At 48.8% G+C, this 18,996-nt stretch overlaps 1 protein-coding gene across 1 annotated transcript in view; it reads right to left on the bottom strand.

The window, feature by feature from the left end:
• The window catches only part of KTI12 (KTI12 chromatin associated homolog), a 568,623-nt gene that overhangs the window by 51,498 nt on the left and 498,129 nt on the right, over window positions 1-18,996 (bottom strand). The window contains exons 6-7 of the mRNA XM_078684944.1: window positions 15,216-15,375; window positions 15,071-15,133 (exon numbers count right to left, since the gene is read on the bottom strand). Coding sequence (XP_078541070.1) covers window positions 15,071-15,133; window positions 15,216-15,375 — 223 coding nt within the window. The remainder of the gene's footprint in view (window positions 1-15,070; window positions 15,134-15,215; window positions 15,376-18,996) is intronic.

The raw sequence follows: 18,996 nt of genomic DNA, 5'->3' as shown, positions 1-18,996 counted from the left end.
AGTGTGCTGCCTTCAGCGAGTTTGCGGGTTGGGGGGCGCTTAGCGCAGTTTCTCCCAGCATGGGCTTCCCTGACCAACGATGCTTGGGTGCTGCAGACGGTCCAGGGCTTCCAGCTGGAGTTTCATGGCCGTCCGTGTCAGCTTTAGCGTCCCTGTCCTATTACCTTTTCGCAGCGCGACGCAGATCTAGTGCGCGACGAGGTGTCTGCCCTCCTCCAAAAAGGGGCGATTTGTTCCACACAGAAGCACCCCGGGGGCTTTCTCAGCAATCTGTTTTTGGTCGACAAGGTCGATGGGGGCTGTCGACCAGTCATCAACTTGAAGGACTTCAATGAATGGCTGGTGTACCGCCATTTCAAGATGGAGGGGATGATCTCCTGAGGGATGTTTTGCGCCCGTCCGATTGGATGGTAAGGCTCGACTTGAAAGACGCCTACTTGGCGGTGCCCATTTTCCCCCCTCACCGTAGTTACTTCAGTTCATATGGGACGGTCAGGTCTACGAGTTCACCACGCTACCTTTCGGGCTATCCCCGGCGCCGTGGTGTTTCACAAAGGTGTTGTACCCGGTCATGGAGGCTTTGCGGGCTCGAGGTATCCGGATGATCGTTTACCTGGACGACATGCTCTTCATGGACCAGTGTCCAAAGCGGCTTTCGTCCCAGCTTCAGGTGGCAGTCAACCTACTGCAGGATCTGGGTTTTGTTATCAACGATAAGAAGTCTCTTCTGGTTCCCACTCAGTGTGCCACCTTTTTAGGGTTCACCGTCGTCTCGGTGTCAGCCACGTTGATCCTTCCTGCTCGGAAGATGGCGAAGATCCGGCACGAGTTGCGTCAGACGCTGGCGAAGTCTCACACGTCGTTGCACCATTTGGCGCGGTTAGTGGGTCTCCTGTCCTCTTCGATTCAGGCCATCTTCCCAGGCCCCCTTCATTATCGGGCCATGCAGCGCCTGAAGGCGTATCACCTCTGGAAGGGTCTGACTTACTCCCAGATGATCCCATTGTCGGAGGAGGTGAGAGACGAGATGCGGTTGTGGCTAACGCACATGGAGGCCTGGAATGGCCGGGCGATTTTCGGCTCCGAGCCGGATGTCATTATCGAGTCCGACGCCAGTCGCTTTGGTTGGGGGGCCAGGTGCGGAGATTTTCCCACGGGGGGCGCCTGGTCAGCGCTCGAGCCGTCCTTGCATATCAACTGTTTGGAGTTGCTAGCAGGCTCCTTTGCGGTCCAGTGTTGGACGAAGGACAGGGTTCAGTCTTGTGTCCTCCTCCGGATGGACAACGTGTCGGCAGTCCGCTATATTAACCACCTGGGAGGAACCAGGTCCAAAATGCTAGCGGACCTTGCCAAGGATTTTTGGCACTTTTGCCTGGATCGGCAGGTGTCGGTCACGGCGGAGTACCTGCCGGGTCGCCAGAACGATGTGGCCGATTGGCACTCCCGACACCTGCTGGACGCCAGTGTATGGAAGTTGGACCCTCTGGTGTTCTCCTGGTTAGCGGCCAGATGGGGCCCCTTCTCGGTGGACCTGTTCGCATTGTGCCTGGATTATTAGCTTCCGAGATTCTTCAGTTGGAGACCGGACCCGCTGGCGGAGGCGACGGATGCTTTCCTCCAAGACTGGTCGGGCGAGCAGGGGTATGCGTTTCCCCCGTTTTCAATGATAACGCGAGTATCGGCGTTGCTCCGCCGTCAGTTGGCGGAGGTGGTTCTGATCACCCCATGGTGGAGGTCTCAAGTTTGGTTTCCAGTTCTTCTGGAACTTTCCTGGGATTCTCCAATCCTACTCCCCCACTCTCCTCACATTCTGCTCAATCCGGAGGGGCTTCCCCACCGGTTAGTCCAGGAGGGGTCTCTGCGTCTGATGGCTTGGTGGATCTCCGGCGTCGCTGGACGCTCCCAGGCCTTTTGGGAAAAGCAGAAGACCTACTCTCCAAGGCATGGGCCGATAGCACGACCAGGAGATACCGGTCGGCTTGGCATAGATGGCGTCGCTGGTGTGTGCAACGTGGTCTTGATCCCGTGGGGGCAGACGTAGTGCAGGTTCTGAACTTCTTGGCTTGGTTAGCGGAGGATGGCCTTGCCTACCGGTCAGTTAACACTTTCCGTTCAGCTATCTCAGCCGGGCACGACCTGGTGAAGGGTTCCCCGGTTGGGGAGCATCCTTTGGTGTTTCGGCTATTGAGAGGGATTCGCCTCTCTTTGCCGCCTGAGCCACGGTATTCCGTCCTTTGGGATGTGAACAGGGTTCTGAACTTCTTTTTATCATGGCAGCCAAATCGGTTTTTGGTTCGCAAAGAACTCACCGCTAAGTTGGCTATGCTGTTGTGCCTGGTTTCTTGCAGGCGGGTTTCAGATGTGCGAGCATTGGACATCACTGCTAGAGTTTTCTCCCCTGACGGGGTGTCTTTTAAGGTGAATAGGCGGACTAAGTCCCTTTCGAGACTGATCTCGTGCCCAGCCTTTCAGGGTTCCCCTAAGCTGTGTGTGGTACAGTGCCTCCGTGCCTATGAAGGTTTGACTGAAGACACTCGTCCTCCGGGCGAGAGACAATTGCTTATTGCCCTACGTAAACCGGACAAGGCAGTTTCTTCCCCAACTATAGCCATATGGGTGCGTTGGGTGATGCAGGAGGCGGGGATTGATACCAAACAGTTTGGTGCTCATTCAGCGAGAGGGGCGATGGCCTCTAAAGCTTTTGCCCTTGGAGCTCGGTTGGAGGATCTGATGGGGGCGGCAGATTGGTCCTCAGACTCCACTTTCAAGAGGTTCTATTTTAAGCCAGTGTTAGAGGTTGCCCGGCTAGTGGTCGACAAGCTTTAAACTGGCATAATCCAAAGCCTCCGGTCCTGCCATAGAATGAGAATTTGCCTAGCCTTGGTGCTGGTAAGTTCTAATTCTATTAAGGACTCGGAGGCGAGGATTATCCCCCCCCAATGACTTCAGGGAAGTGGACCCTCCCCGTAAGAAATGTAAGTAATGCGTTTATACAATTTTTGCTACTGGCTATGATTGATAGTACTTGTAATGTTCTTTGACATGCGTTTACACTTGTTAGTAGCTGCTCGGTGTCTGACACTGCGTATTTTGCAGGGAATGACGGTAATAAACAGGAAACTTAAGATGAATGGAGCATGGGCTTCGCGCGAAGGAAGAGGAAGCAGCTGCAAGGCATGATGGGAGCTGCCGGAGTGCAGAGAGCGACGAAGGACTATCATTGTGACTTTTTCTTTTCCTACTGCTCATGGGAAATGTAGTTGTTTGTAGTTTTTCTTTCTGCTGTTTGTGCAATAAAGCGAAGGAAGAAAGGCATAATCCTCGCCTCCGAGTCCTTAATAGAATTGGAACTTACCAGCACCAAGGCTAGGCAAATTCTCATTCTCCATGGCTCTCCTCACCGGAGTTTAGAAAACGAAACTGGCTTCATTTAGATGCAAGTGTAAGTTTTTAGCTTATGCATCTTCATTAATGCCACACATAATTAATCTTAGTCTAAAGGGGCACCCATACAAGTGCAATCCAATATCTGCCCAGCCATAACATCTTAACAACATATCGAAAACACTAGAGCAATTTTGATCTTGGCTAGCACTTGCCGCCATTAATGCCTGGGAGCCCAAGCCTTTTATTTTGTAGGCGAGTAAAGGCCTCCCACATACACTGATTCTTCCCTCTTATTTCCAAAAACTATTTCTTATTCACTGCCCTCTGACATTACTTTCAAGATGGTTATTTGTCTACCTTGTCCTGGCTGTAAATGATTCATATGGATACATGAGACTGTTTAGGAAGCATGACAGGATGAAAAAATAAAATGTATCCCCGTCAAAAAATAAATCACATATGGTTCTGCCTTCAAAAAAACTATATTTAAGTCACTTTCCTAAAATATACAGCTATAAAGAAACAAATTTCCAATAAATAGTTTTTAACTTCAACTCATACACAATTTCAAATTCAAAAGGAGACTTCCAAACTAGGGAAACGTTCTACAATGACTATATTTAAAGTTTTTGATGACAGAAATAATCAATTATCATCTTTGGGATGATTTTTTTGTATATAAAAGGAGACCACAAAAGAGCACTCATGTAAGAATACTGAAGGACTGAACAAACAAGACACAGAAGATCTAGGTTGACAGCTTTGACTTGACATTTCAGCAGTTCGTACCCATCCTGAATGCAATGAATGCAGAATCCCGTCCACCTGAAAAGAATGAATACTTATGGAAGGTTGCATCATTTCCTTCAATGTCTGCATGGAATAGGGAGACAGTTCGAAATAACTGTACTGAAGGAAGGTAGGTGCTAAGCTGCCAAGTTCAACTGTTTTTGCTTGCAATGCTAAGTCCTCTACTTTAAAAAAAAAAAAAAAGAAGGACTATGTACCACCAATGGCATGGTCAAGTAGGAACTATTATAATTATTGTTTTGTGAGTTTACTTTTTTTGTTTTCAGCTGAAAACTAAAAACTAATGGGTGGAATACGCGGCAATTAATGTCTGCCATTGGCAATTGCTCCAGCCCACATTCCAGCTCATAATTCTTTTGCCCAAGCACCACTCTAGACATGAACACAACTTGTTCAAATGAGACTTGGCCCTCACCCAAGAGTGACACTCCCATGGCAGAACTAGCAGGCCATGCCTCCTATACCAAGACCAGCTTCAGTCTTATCAGGCCTCATCCGGGAGGTGCAGCTTCAGTTCTATGGCAAAGTAAGTGCAGGACTTCATTCTCAGCATACCCATCACACTTTGAGCACATCACCAAAACAAATTAAAAGGTCTGGGATGATCATCATAGGCCCTTATAATTACAACAGGCCTTATACCAGTTCTAACTTTTTTGCCCACTCTCCTATTGTTGAACAGAGACCGAATATATACAAACCAACATTGGTCGAGCCACAATACGAACAGTCCAGGATAAGCAAGCTATGTCGCTTCTCATGTTAAGGTGAAAAAACCCATCACCTGACTGGTTTTACCTTTCAAGGCATGATTAGGCAAAATATGGGTTCTATGCAAACCAAGCACAGGAATGCCTGGGCCTCTCTATCACACTTAGGGCTTCTCTTAGCAGAAAAAGTGAACACTTAAAATAACCTCAGCTACTGGTAGTTACTCCAGGCATCATCCCAAGGCATTGATCAGTCACATATCACTTTTGTGTGTTGCCTAAGTGAGCCTACTCCAGCTGGGAGGATATGCCGAGACCTGGGTTCAGGCTTGTTAAGCCATAGGAGTTAAGCTGCACCTTACTGATGAGGCCCAAAAAAGTTAAATAAAAACCTAGAGTTGTCGGTTATCCTGTGCAGAATGAACCAGTCAAAGTTTGTGACTTAATGCCCCTTTAGTGCGAGGCGAAGAATAGAGTGCATATGGTTGGTCCCTATCTATAAAGTCATAGAAGAGCTAAAGAATGGAATGAAAAGAGGATGTAATTGCCAGTGGCAGACATTATTTCAAGCCTTGAACTGATCGCAGTTTGTGCTATGTTTTGTTTCATGACAAAACTAATTGGCTTCTACAAAACTACATGACCTCGGAAATGTTGCTGGCAACATCTTAAATTAACACCAACTCATACTGTTCCTAAAACACCCTTACAGTGTTTGCCTTAGAGTCTCTCTCTGGGATGAAAAATGTTTTGGAGAAAAATGGTACAGTGTTTGAAAATCTCTGCATAGAGGGCGTAATCATCTTCTAGTTTCTTTTTTTTAAACAAAATGTATTCGGCAATTTGCACAGCAGGCGCATGGCTCTGTACTCAAGAGACCACTGCAGTATCTCTTTACACATTTACAAGACTGCAATTGACTTTTTTTGGAAAACAATGCAACCAGCATATTTAGGATAACAGCCTCACTTGCTCCAACTGTTTCCCCCCTTACCCCACCCCCGAGTTGCACAACCACCCCCGACACACACACACACACACACACACACACACACACACACACACACACACACACACACACACACACACACACACACACACACACACACACACACACACACACACACACACACACACACACACACACACACACACACACACACACACACACACACACCCACACCCACCCCCCCCCCCCCCCCCCCCAATCCTCCCCCCCCCCACCCCCCCTTCCCCCCCCCCCCCCCCCCACCCCTCAGAGAGGCAGGCGAATATCCCTCTCCGAAACCCCCCCCCCCCCACCCCTCAGAGAGGCAGGCGAATATCCCTCTCCGAAAACGCTGTAGCGACAAACATTTCCAGACTGGATGCAGAAATGTGCCTTCCGTCCCACCACACTGGAGGCATTCCGGGGAAGCAATCAGTCCCGCCCGCCACAATCGTACCCGAGTAAAATAAACCCGGTGGAGGTATTTAAATTGGATGAGGCGGAGACGCATTGCTATGGCTGCCCCCCCCCCGTTCCCCTCTCCCCGAGGCCTCCCTCCAGTCTTCTTCCTCGAAGAACCCCACATCCTCTTCCCACGCCCTCCATAATTTCTCCAGTTGGGACGCACTGTGGTTGACCAGGGTCTGGTATATCCGCGATATCTTTTTGGTCTTCAGGTGCCCCATAAAAGCTTTCGCTTCCAGTGGGCTAAACTCGGGAATAGAGTCAAGGCCCTCCAGACTGGGGGTAAGCGCATGTCTGAACAGGAGGTACCGGAAGAATTGCGATTGGGGCATGCTAAATTCCACTTGCAGATCTGGAAATGATTTGAGGGAGCCATCGCACACAACATCACCCAGGGTGGAGATGCCAATGGCATCCCAACCCCGAAAGCCCTGCAGGGCCGCCAGGTCAGGCAGGCGCCCATTATGCCACAGGGGGGTTTCTTCCGTTTTGTGTATTCTATACTACTTATGTTGCCGGCGGTAATGCACCACGCAACGCAGCTGAATAGAGTATCGTATGGAGAGGGGACTGCCCCATCATGTACCGTTCCCGGGTCCCCCCCCTGTCCCCATACCACCACTTGTTGAAGATCAACAGGTGCGAGGCCTGATAATATGAAAGGATATCTGAGGTCGCTAGGCCTCCACAGAAAGTGAAGAGAAAGCATGTACGCAATGCGACACGCACCGCTCCTCCCCCCCGAGAAACTGCCCCAGTGCCGAATTTACCAGCCAGAACCACCTGGGAGCGATCGGGTACAGGTGATTCTGCAACTGGTACAGCAGGCGGGGGAGAGCAAACATCTTGAATATTGCCGACCTGCCATAGATCGTTAGTGGCATATGGGACCAGGTTTTGATATCCGCCTGCACGCGCTCCAAAACTGGTACCACATTCCGCTCCCATAACACAGCCGGCACGTCCGAGAGGAAAACGCCCAGATATTTGAGGCCACCCACCGCCACCTGCAGCGCAGACACCTATGCACCAACTCCATCCCGAGCCCCCAGTACCAACAGTGTAGACTTACGAGGGTTCATGTACAGCCCCGGAAGCCTCCCCAAATATCGCATGATCTCCAGGATCCGCGGCCTTGACCTATCCAATGCCGTTAAAAAGAAAAGGACATCGTCCGCGTACAATGCTATCTTATCTGAGAGACCAGTAGCCCACTCAAACCCCTCCAACTCTGCATCAATGCGCACCCAGGCCTCAAGCGACTCCATAGCCAGGGCAAATAAATAAGGCGACAGGGGGCACCCCTGCCTGGTGCCTCGATGAATGGGGAAGCTAGACGATACCGCACCTGCCACACGGACCGATGCTGTCAATTCGGTATATAGTAGCCTCACATACGACAGAAACCGGGGGCCAAGATTAAGCCTACGAAGGAGGGTGAACAGGTAGATCCAGCTCAGGGAGTCGAACACCCTGTCTATGTCAGCCAGCAGGAGTGCAGCTGGTACCACTGCCAATTCTACGTGGGCCCGCCGCCGTATGCTGTTCCGCGTCGCCCTCTGGGGCATGAACCCGGCCTGGTCTGGGTGGACCAAAGCCGAGATATACGGCAGGAGGCGGTTGGCCAGAGCTTTGGCTAACACGTTTGCCTCCACATTGAGAAGAGAAATGGGGCGGTAAGAGACCCGTTGCTCCGGAGGCCGACCCAGCTTATGAAACATCACCACCTCCGCATGTCGCCAGTCCGGGGGGAGCCGACCGGTTTCCCTGGCCTCCTCTAACGCCGCCCGATAGTAAGACGCCAGCTGTAAATTGTACCGACGATGGAACTCAGTGGGGAACCCATTGGGTACCGGGGCCTTCCCGGTATTCAGTTCTCCCAGGGCCTTGCCCAATTCTTCCACCGATAGGGGGAGCTCCAGCCGTTGGCATATATCATCAAACACCGCTTTGGGCGGGAGATCCGCAATAAACTTGTCCACCGTAGCCTCGGGTAGACACTCCCGCGGAGCACAGAGATCCGCGTAGTAGGTGGCGAAGCTCTCCGCTACGACCCTGGGGTCTGTTATCGGCGCCCCACTCTCATCGAGCACCCCTGGAAGGGCCCGAGGATGAAAAACGCCCTGGCAGAGCCGATGTAGCATCTGGCTCGACTTGTCGCCCCATTGGCAGATTCTGCTACGTGACGCCAGCCAAATTTGATGAGCCTCATCCATTAGAAGAGAGGCGTACGACTGCTGGGCCTGCATCAGTTGACGCACCACCAGACCATCGCTCACTCCCTGGCTCCGACACTCAAGGGCCTTCACCTCTGCCTGGACCAACTTGTCCTGACGTTTTCTAGGGGCCACCATACACCATGCTATATCCACCCCTCGTAGAGTGGGCTTCAGTGCCTCCCAGAGTGTTACCTTGCTAGAAACCGACCCTACATTGGTGACAAAATAGTCCGCGATCGCCTCCCGCATGTGCTTCTCGTAGTCTGCATTCTGCAAATGCCATACCGCTAGGCGCCAGCGAAAGGGCTGGCGCCCATTGCCCAGCCGCAACTCCACAAACACCGGAGAGTGGCCCAACAGCCCCCTGGGGAGGATCCCAGCAGACACCACACTCATCACCGTCACCCAGGGGACAAAAACATAGTCTAACCTAAAAAATGATTTATGTACCGCTGAGGTAGGTAAACTCCCTCTTGTCTCCATGTATGTGTCACCAGGTGTCCACCCAATCCAGGCCAGTAACCAGGGAGGGCAATTTCGTGGGATGCGTGTCGCCCGGGCCCCCTCCCGCCCTACTGCTGTCTCTACCCATATCCATAACATCATTCCAATCTCCACCCACTACTGAGGCCACGTCTGGTATATCTGCCCGCAGAGAGAGCAGCTGTTCAATTAAGGGCCACTGTAATGGGGAGGGGCATACACACAGCCCAACACGATGGGATCCTCCCCAATCATGCCCGAAGAAATACGTGTCGTCCCTGCGGATCCAACCATTGCTGCGCATGCACATACGGCACCCTGCGGTGAATTGAGACCACCACCCCCCTAGAACCTTGCATAAACCCAGCACGAAACACCTGCTGGAAGCCATAGCGCTGCAGGCGAAGGACCTTGGAACCCATCGAATGGGTCTCCTGGAAAAAGAGGATATCAGCTCCGGCTCTCTTGGCTGGCGCAGTACAGCCCCTCGCTTGATTTTATCTAAAGCCCCATGCACGTTCCAGCTCACTACACTGAGAGTGCCCGCGGGCACTCGAACATCTACAGCCCCACTAGCCATGGACAGGAGGACCCAGCAGCATGCGCGCATATAGTGGTGTGCCCAGTGTAAAAGCGCAACCCAAACCCCATCCCCCCAACCAAACCCCATCCCATCCCCACAACAAACCCCCCACCCCATACCTCAAAAACACTGAAGTACCTGTTGCGGTGGGTCCAACACCATACCCCCAATGGGTGGGGGCACAGTCTGCATCCACCAATGAATTCCCAATTAGCAGCCCATAACCCCCAGGCACACACCCCACACACACTAGACAGGTGGGGGTTCAGCCCTCCTAAGGGCTCCCTCTACATATCACAGCTTAATCAATCACACAGTCCAATTGGATAAGCATCTTGGCGCCTTCCAATGCTCAAGGATCAACGGTCTGGTGCTGGGAAGCCAGATCTCCCCGGGAGGAGGCTCCGCAGGACGCCTCTGGGACCGTGATCGTCTGTGCACCCACCCGCGCTGTCCACGGGGATTTTTCAACGACCCCTCACTCAGGGATGAATCGGATTGCAGCCCAGGCGGCGTATGTACCCGCACAGTCTCATCAGTCCACTTGAAGACCTCCTCAGGTGAGCCGGGAACAGCAAGGCATACGGGAGCTTAAATTCACTCAATCTGGCCTTTGCCGCCATTAACGATTGGCGTTGCTGCTGTACAAGTCTGGTATAGTCTGGAAACACCAGGATGCAATGATTGTCATATAGCAAGGGTTTTTTGATGCGGGCCTGCTTCATTACAGTGTCACTGTACATATATGCCCGGGGCCCACGCAGCGTCGAAGGTCAGCAGCTATCCAGCGTCCTCTCCCGGCGGCTGCGCCACCCCTCCCAGCCCCTCACCGGGCACCCGACCACCACGGAGCACCTCCAAAGGCCATACACCCGGCCAGGCCCAACGCCACTCCAGATCAAGGGTCCCAAAGGACCAGGGCCACCACGGTGCCTGTCCTCCGCCACAAGTCCAAGTCCCCCCTGGGTTCAAGGACGGACCAGGCCACACTCACCAGACTGCCCCTACTCCCCCAGGCGGCCCGATATAGCCGCCGATCCTCGGGCACTAACGGCAGTCCGGGGGGCTGGAGGGGCACGCGTGTTCCACTGCAGCTATTGCCCAACCACAGCCATCTCCGGTTGGGCCTCGGGTCGTTCACCACCACCAACTCAGGGCCCCCAGGGTCGAGGAGGGGGAACCCGGCAGCACACACAGGGCCCCCCTAGCATCCCTACATGGCCCGATGCAGCCGCCGGTCCACCGGCACAAAAAGCAGCGGGGGGGGGGGGGCCCTACTCTATATCTTCACTGCAGCAGCCGCCCACCAACTTGCAGCTGGCCCGGGAAAGGGCGCAATCTCACGCCCGGGGCCTTAGAACCAGGCGTCACCCCAGGAAGCAGTGCACGGGGACCACCAAGCCCCGCAGCAGGCCGGGGCACCCCCTCCTCCCAGCTCCTCACCAGCAATCACCGGCAGGGTTCAGAGGCCGAACCGGCCCCGCGACAGACGAGCCGCCAGCCCCCGCCTCAGGCACCCAAGTGCGACCGCACAACGAGCACTGCCTCCGGGGCTCACCAAACTCAAGCCCCTGCTCCGCCACAAGGCACAGGCCACGCTTCATAGACTAGGCGGCACCGGCTCTCAGCCACTCCAGAGTCTGCAGCCTCTCACCGGACTGCACACACAGGTACTTGGCACCAAGATGCTCCCTCCAGGACTAAGCAAGGTCCGAGGGAGCCAGGATAAAGGTAGGATAAGTACTGGGCTGGACGGAGCTGGCTAGCACACGTCCGCCATGTCGGCCTGCTAAGCCACGCCCCCATCTTCTAGTTTCTTGATGTGGCACATTGTTGTCATGTCTGTCTGACCTGACACAACCTTTTGCATCAGCCATGTTGAAAAATGTGCTCTGAACAATTTATAGGGAGGGTGTTTACTTATGAAGGCCTTAAAACTTGTACTTCATCTAGAAAGTACTAGCTTGCTATTACATTTGCTCTTATAATCCACCAGTGGCCTTGTATCTTCTGTTCAATGACAAAATGTAATGCCAATAGTCTGAGACCTGGTGTCGCTGATCATTGAGGGATTCCAGGAGCAGTTGCATATGCAACCTGACATTTGGAACATAAACATGCAGACGTTGCTGTTCAACAGCAACTGCAACATCCATGCCATCAGACTTCGCTTGACTGCTGAACCAGGGAAAATAAGCTCTCTTTTGAAGGAAACGCCCCCTTCTTCTGTAAAGAGAACAGCTCCTTGAAATAACTTTCCTTGAGGGGCAGAAGCAGAGTTTTATCAATTCAATGATCGCCATAGGTGCTGCTGCAGGTATAGTGTGTTCAGTAAGTATTGTATTTCTGCCCACAATACCTCTGCTCACAATAAAGTTAATCACGCAATTATTAATAAAATAATGTGCCTCTAGAGATGAGCAGATACTACTACAATGCAAGTGAATACTCATAAAGCAGACTTTATACCAAAGGGTAGTCCAACTTGAAACCTGAAAAAGGTAGTTTGAACTGGACATACTGACATCTGAAAACCAGCATACTCCAGATCCACCGCAAAGAGCCAACTGCCTTTATGAACAGAGAAAAAGGCTTTCTAAATAAACAGCATTCTTAATTTATATTTCTTGATATTTTAGCACATTTAAAAATTGCCCTTTCTCACAAAAATTGGTCTCCGATTGCTGGAAGGTTGACAATAAAAGAAGAGGTCTACAAATGTGATGCACATCTGTTAGGGAAAATAACTCGAGACCAACAGTACAAAAGAACCGATTTTTTTTAAAGATGAACTAAACGAATATTCCATCTTCCTGTAGTTTCTTCATCTCTGAAATCCCCTTTCAGGCGCCAGACTAGATCTGGGAAATGTTGAGACAGCAGTAGTTCCATATTAGCACCAGTTGATGTTCAAGATGCTCCAGCTACAGCCTCATCAATTTACCAGATATTATATTATTAAAACACCGCCAATGCGCTGACGTCCGGTGCACATTTTCCCCATCCATCAGAGGCAAGATGATGAAACCTTGGAGATGACAGAATCACAAAACTACAGTGTACCACAACAATCAGGTATGAAGGACCAACCCTCTCACCATTCAGAAACATACAGGTGTTGGGGCAATGAAGAATATGCAGGGAACGAAGAGTAACCATTAGAACGCTTATTACCAAAGATAAGTAACTTTTCTTTTCATGGGCACTTTTCCCCCTCATCTTTGGAAGGATCTTCTAGTCAGATCTTTCTAGAAGGAGGGACAGATGGACAGACAGGATATCAGGAAATCATGAATTTAAGGCCTTGCTTATTGGTTGCGAATGGAGACCATAATGTTCCAGAAACATTTGCTGAGATGAGCTAGTCGCTGTTCAATGAATGTTGACCGCAGAAACGTCTCTGGACACTTTTCAAGGATGGCACAAGCAAGGATGCAGGGGGGCGATGAGGGAGAGACAATGAAGGTTGAAAAAATGGTAGGACTTGGAGGACAAGGGGTGAAGCTGGGAGGAGGAAGTGGACACGATGTGAAGTACACCTTTCACCCTAAAGAAGGTAAAGATGATGACTAGCTCTAAAATGAGACTGACTCGAGTTAGCCCTATAAGAAAATAGGGAAATCAATACAAGACACTAATGCCAATGGTCTAGATATGCAAAACCTTGTGCAGTTTGAAAACACGGTTTCTTGTAGAAATACTTTTGTGGACTTTCCATCTTTTCTAGATACACCAATTTAAGGATCACTAGGCATTCTTCAGTATTGCAATTTCTTCATGCACCTGTGTTCTTTAAACAGCGAATTGCCTGTAAAAATAAAATACAAAATCTTTGCTGCACATCAGGAGCCTTGTAATTTCTTTTCAGTCTCTGAGTACATGGATGTGAGGAAGCCAGCCTAAAAAACATCTGCATGGCTCCTTTCACTAAATAAATATTTGGCCAGATGCACCAAGGGTTTCTGGTGTCGTAAATCCTCAATCTCTAAAATTCGGGGTTTGCGACTGCAAAAACCTTGTATATATGTACTAAACCAATTTTATGATTTGCAAAAAAGGTTTAATAATGGTTACCCCTTTGGTTTTTTGAAAGGACGTGTTCTGAGAGTCCCCTCAAAATACCAAATCGGTACCTTATCTATCAATGGTTTGCAACTAGCATTCCGGTAGCAACCAACTGATGAATTAAGACTTCCAAGTTGGGGTGGATGTTGGTTAGGGGAAGGCTAACTTGGATGGCAACTTCAGGGCTGTGAAGTTCCTCAAAACTTTAAGAAGAATTATAAACAGCAGCCCATTCTTTAGGGCTGCTTTAAAAATAAAAGTTCAGTTTTTGAAATGCAAGGACAGGCAATGGTAATCTGCTGCAAACATCCTTGTCTTTGTGTCCAATTGGAGGTAATCGCAATTTGCGACGTGCCTAATGAATATTAATTAGGTAGGTCGTTCTGCGACTCACTTCAAATTGTTACTTTACTAACCAACCTATTAGGTAGGTTTGCAAACGAGTTTAGTCGTTGCACAAGTGTGGTAAACAACTCTTTATCTGAATCTTTTTAGTACATATAACCTATTATTTTTTGGTGACAAAGATGTCCAATTCAAGTATTCACACATAGGTTATAAATTGCTGCAAACTGCTTTAATGTAGTTTTCAAATAGGAGACAGTGACAGTGGCTAATCCGAATAGGAGATCTTGCTAAAAACTACAGCGACGTCTTTGCTCTTAACAACGGAAGCACAGGAAGAACAGCATTTGTTTGAATTTCTACTAACAGAGGCATTTGTATAGATCTGCGGTAATTGTAATCAACGATCGTTGTAAACTGTACTGGTATTAAATAAACATACAGAGATATTGAAGTGCAATTCAAATCTTCCAACGCACACTGGAAATGATTTTAAGAATTAGTACGAAAGGTGCCCTTGTTCCTACCACTGAAGCAGGGAAAAATACAGGATTCTCCACCTAGAACTTAGCACTAGAATGCCATTTATAGATGTGTTTTGACTAATTCCAAGCAAAGGCACTGAGGCTTGGAACCCGGCATAAACTAAGAAAAGGGGATACCAGAAGAGCAACATCCAGGAGCAGTCATAACCTTAAAGTGCAGTATCTTCTACTACGCACCAGAGCTCCTCACATTGTTTGAGAGGGGCCATTTAAATGGAACTGGCCAATTGAAATAGTAGGTCCTTGAGGGAAAAGGGACACAAACTGCCTTTCTGCCATATAAGAAAATGGTACTGCTCTGGAAAGCTTATCCATCTAAATGCATGGTGTGAGTGAGCGTCATTATCTAGAACTTCATTATCAACAACATGTAGACCACCTTTTCTTTGAAAAGTTATTTGCGCAAACAATCCATTGAAGTAGATTTAGCTTAGTCCTTTAAATAAGTTAAATAGTAAGTAAATACTCACTGTCACAACATCTCGCGTAATTTTGTCCAGCTCGTGCAAGAAATTAGCGGATGAAAGCGGTTGCTGCATAAAATATAAAATATTAGAAATGTTTGCATCTACAATTAATCTACAATTGTAAATTTAAAGTGTTCGATCCACGTACTGTTTGTGTTGACTGGTTTGGAGGAGGGGCTTTCCTGTGGAAAATGGCATCACAAATGGCTTCAAATGGCAGTGTGTCATCTTTCTGCACAGTGAATATAGGACTGTCCCAGCGGTTCCTTGAATCAGGGGCTTCGAAACGCTGTACAAGTGCATTAAATCTGTAGGTGTATGGGGCATATGCAAGACAAACATTTTTTTGAGTCACTTCATACAAAAAGGCACGGTTTCAATATACATTTTTAGTTCTTGAAAAGGCAAGTAGCTGCAAAACAGGCTAAAGGCGCACAGCGATTGAAAGGTTTTGTAAGAAGCATGAAACAAGTACAAAATACGACTTGTAGAGTGAAAGGAGTCAAAGTTACTGGGGCGAGACAAGAGTACACTAACTTTCTACATTGGAAGTTATACAGAATAGTACATTGGATTGTGTATATTTCTGTAGTCCTCCTTTAGGCCTTGCTAGATTACTGTGTTTAACTATTAATATTTCCCCTATGCCACGTGGCAGAGGGGAAATTGTAATAGTTAAAAACAGTAATCTAAGAAGGCATAAAGGAGGACTAAAGAAATATACACAATCAAATGTCAGTGACGGGTTCAAAGCCAAGTGTGTCTGACAGCCAGTAAGCAAAGGGCAGATTGAGGGAACCTGACAAAGTGAAGGCTTAGGTTATTTCCCCAAGACCAGAGTGAGGGTGACTAGCACAGGGCAGGATGAGGGTGTCTGGCACAGTCAAGTGCAGGCTATGAGAGGCCCAGCCAAGGGCAAGAGTAGGCTGTAGGAGACCTACCTATTAGCAGACTATGGAACCCAACCAGGTTCTATGCTGGGAAGCCTAAATAAGAGCAGGCAATATGTGGGGCTTAAACAAAGACAGGCTACTAAACAAGGTATATTGTGATCCAACAAAAGGCAGACTATCTAGCTAATTTCTGGATAAAAAAACCCAGTGTGCGTAATGACTTTGGAACAGAGAAGTTGCATATTCAATCAAACCAATGTCAAGCCACTATTCTCTTGAGAACAATTAGCAAACTACTCCACCGCCCTTGCTTGGGACCATTGTGCATCAAAAATTACATTCCCTCACTACACCTAATTCGCATTGTGTTGCAATGCTACCAAGAGTCTAATGGCTTTTCAAGCACGTCAACGAGTATACTACATTCTACCCATCAACCAAGATAATCCAACTATGTCTTGTGATGTGTCGGTGTGGGCACTATCCAACCCTCCTGCCCTAATTGAGGTCCCTTTGAAACATTTAGTAAAAAGAATTAGGTAGTTATCTTTAGCACCCTTCTCTATGGTAGAAAATCTTATCTACTTGCAGATTCCTCGGCTTGTGGATTTCCCCAGGTCAGGCCCGGACTGACCGTTGCGGGCACCGGGCAATCCCCCGGTGCGCCGCAAGGGTGGGGCCGGTTTTGGGCCCCTGGGGGCCGTTTTTGTTTCAGGGCCGTTTATGCAGCATAGCTGCAAAATCGGCCCTGTAACAAAATCGGCCGAAAACCGGCCCCGGTAAAGAGCTCGGTCGCACCCCCAGGGGGGGCGGCCGAGCACTTTGCCAGGGCCGGTTTTGGTTCCCAGTCCGGCCCTGCCCCAGGTGCCAAACTGGATCCAGAAACGCTTGCAATATTGCAATCAACCTCCTTTGCAATTTTACACCACCTCTGTACATAATGACATGGAGCCCACATACAGGCATCACCCGGCGAGCTGATGTCAGTTTATTCATTAATGCTTTCCGCATCCTCAGATGCAGAGGGTGACTGAAAGATTAACAACACTGACCTATGTCAAACTAACGTAGTAACTTCCAAAAGTCCACACCATAGGGTAAGGGTGAGCGGTAGGAATCTGCAGCTAGATGGAGTAAACACCAGAAAGGTGTTACCAAAGGTAAGCAACTTTTTCTTCCAATGGTTACTTCTAACTGCATATGCCCCATTATGAGAATCGATAGAAAAAGTATGCCCCGCCTAAGGTGGTGGGTGTAAGGAGCAGATTGGACTCCAGGAACTCCCGTAGGAACTAGGAAGCAAAAAGACCCTCCCCTGCTGACCTAAGAATTAATAGAGTACTGCCTGGTCAAAGTATGGATATTCCACCACGATAAGGACAGCCTTTAAAATGACTTTCCCTTGTTTGCACCAAGTAATTCAATGAAGAGCTGATGACCTACCTGGTACTGCTCAATCAATGTAGAAACAAAGGGTCCACTGTAGATTCTAGAGGTGTAGCCTCTTCTCCTAAGGGCAGAGAGGAGAACCTAGAGAGCATAATGGATGGCCCCATGTGGAAGGGTGATGTCGCTTTCAGAAGAAAGGATGCCTTAGACCGTAGAATCATCTTGCCAGTGAAAATGGTAGCGTATGGAAGTCGGAAAAACAATGCCTGTAGCTCACTGAATCAACATGCATAAGTGATTGCGATTAGAACTACAACTACCTAGAGGCCCAAAAAGAGCATTTATAAGGAAAGTGAGGACTAAATTAAGTCCCACTCAGGCATAGTGAAGAGGGCAGTGAGGAACACGTGTGAATACCACATAACAACTAATGATATGAATAAAGAGAAATCATTAGGAAAGAAAGACTGACTGTTGCCACATGCAATCTTCAACAGTACCCACAGCATGGACATGTAAGGTCAAAGAAAACACAAACAAAAAAGAGATCCGAAAACACAGCTTGTAAAAGAAACTGCTTCTCTTTGCACCATTCGACTAACTTGAACAAATTGCCTGAGTAGATTGACTTTGTGGAAATTCCGCAGCAAAAAAAGAACATCCACCACTTCAGACACAAAATAAAAACTGCTAAGCTGCTTTCACTCAATCTCCACACATGGGGGAGTAGATTGTAGCAGGCAAGATGTAGTTCTTTGTCATGTAATAGCAGATATGCCCAAAGAGAAAACCGAAGAGTAGGGTAGATGCTGAGGTTAAGCAGTTTGGTGTACCAGACCTCCTTGCCTAATAGGGACCACCAGGATTACCTGTGCTCGGGCCCTGCCTGACTTTCTTCAGGGCCTGTTTGATCAGAGGCAGAACTGTGTATAGGAGACTGGAATACCATTAACAGCTGAACGAGCGCTCTAGAGACCCACTAGGGGGAAACTTTACAGTGCAGAATGCTTGACACAGTGTCTTCAGAAAAACAAGTTTCTTACTTTTGGTAAAACTCTTTCTGGTGGATACTCTAACCGCATATTCCTCCACATTTGAATTCCCCCTGGGGGGCAGATTGCATGCTGAACTTTTTCAGCAATTGTTCAGCGTGCCAATAGGTGGCAACATTGCCAGCTTACTGACGGCAAAGAGTCCTTTATAGGCATCATCCCTGCATACAGATGTCAGTTTTAATTTTTTTCACTTCCTCACCCTCAGATAAGGGTCAACTGTGACCGACAGCATACATGACAGCATGCCTGTCCTGTCTCAAGTTCTTTTTAGAAGCCCCAAGGTCCACTCCACATAATGGGGGATGGGTGCCAGTGAGGAATCTGAAGTTAGAGTGTCCACCAGAAAGAACATTGGTAACTATATGTAACTTGTCATTCTGATGGACACTTAATCAGATTCCGCACCTTTTAAATAGATACCTCGCAACAATGGAGGATCTTAGTGCAGACTTTGCACCTGGAAGTCCTTTAAAACAAAGTTTGTGATATAGCCCTCTCTATGGACTTGAGAACGAGACAGTCATTCTTGTTGAAGGTGTGGACTGACGCCCAGGCAGCAGCCGTCCAATACCGGAACATTCCTCGCCAATGC

Source organism: Lissotriton helveticus, chromosome 3_2 (assembly GCF_964261635.1).
Source record: "Lissotriton helveticus chromosome 3_2, aLisHel1.1, whole genome shotgun sequence".
NCBI classification, from domain to species: Eukaryota; Metazoa; Chordata; class Amphibia; order Caudata; family Salamandridae; genus Lissotriton; species Lissotriton helveticus.
Note: the sequence above shows the minus strand (reverse complement) of the source record. Positions and strands in the feature narration are given on the sequence as shown.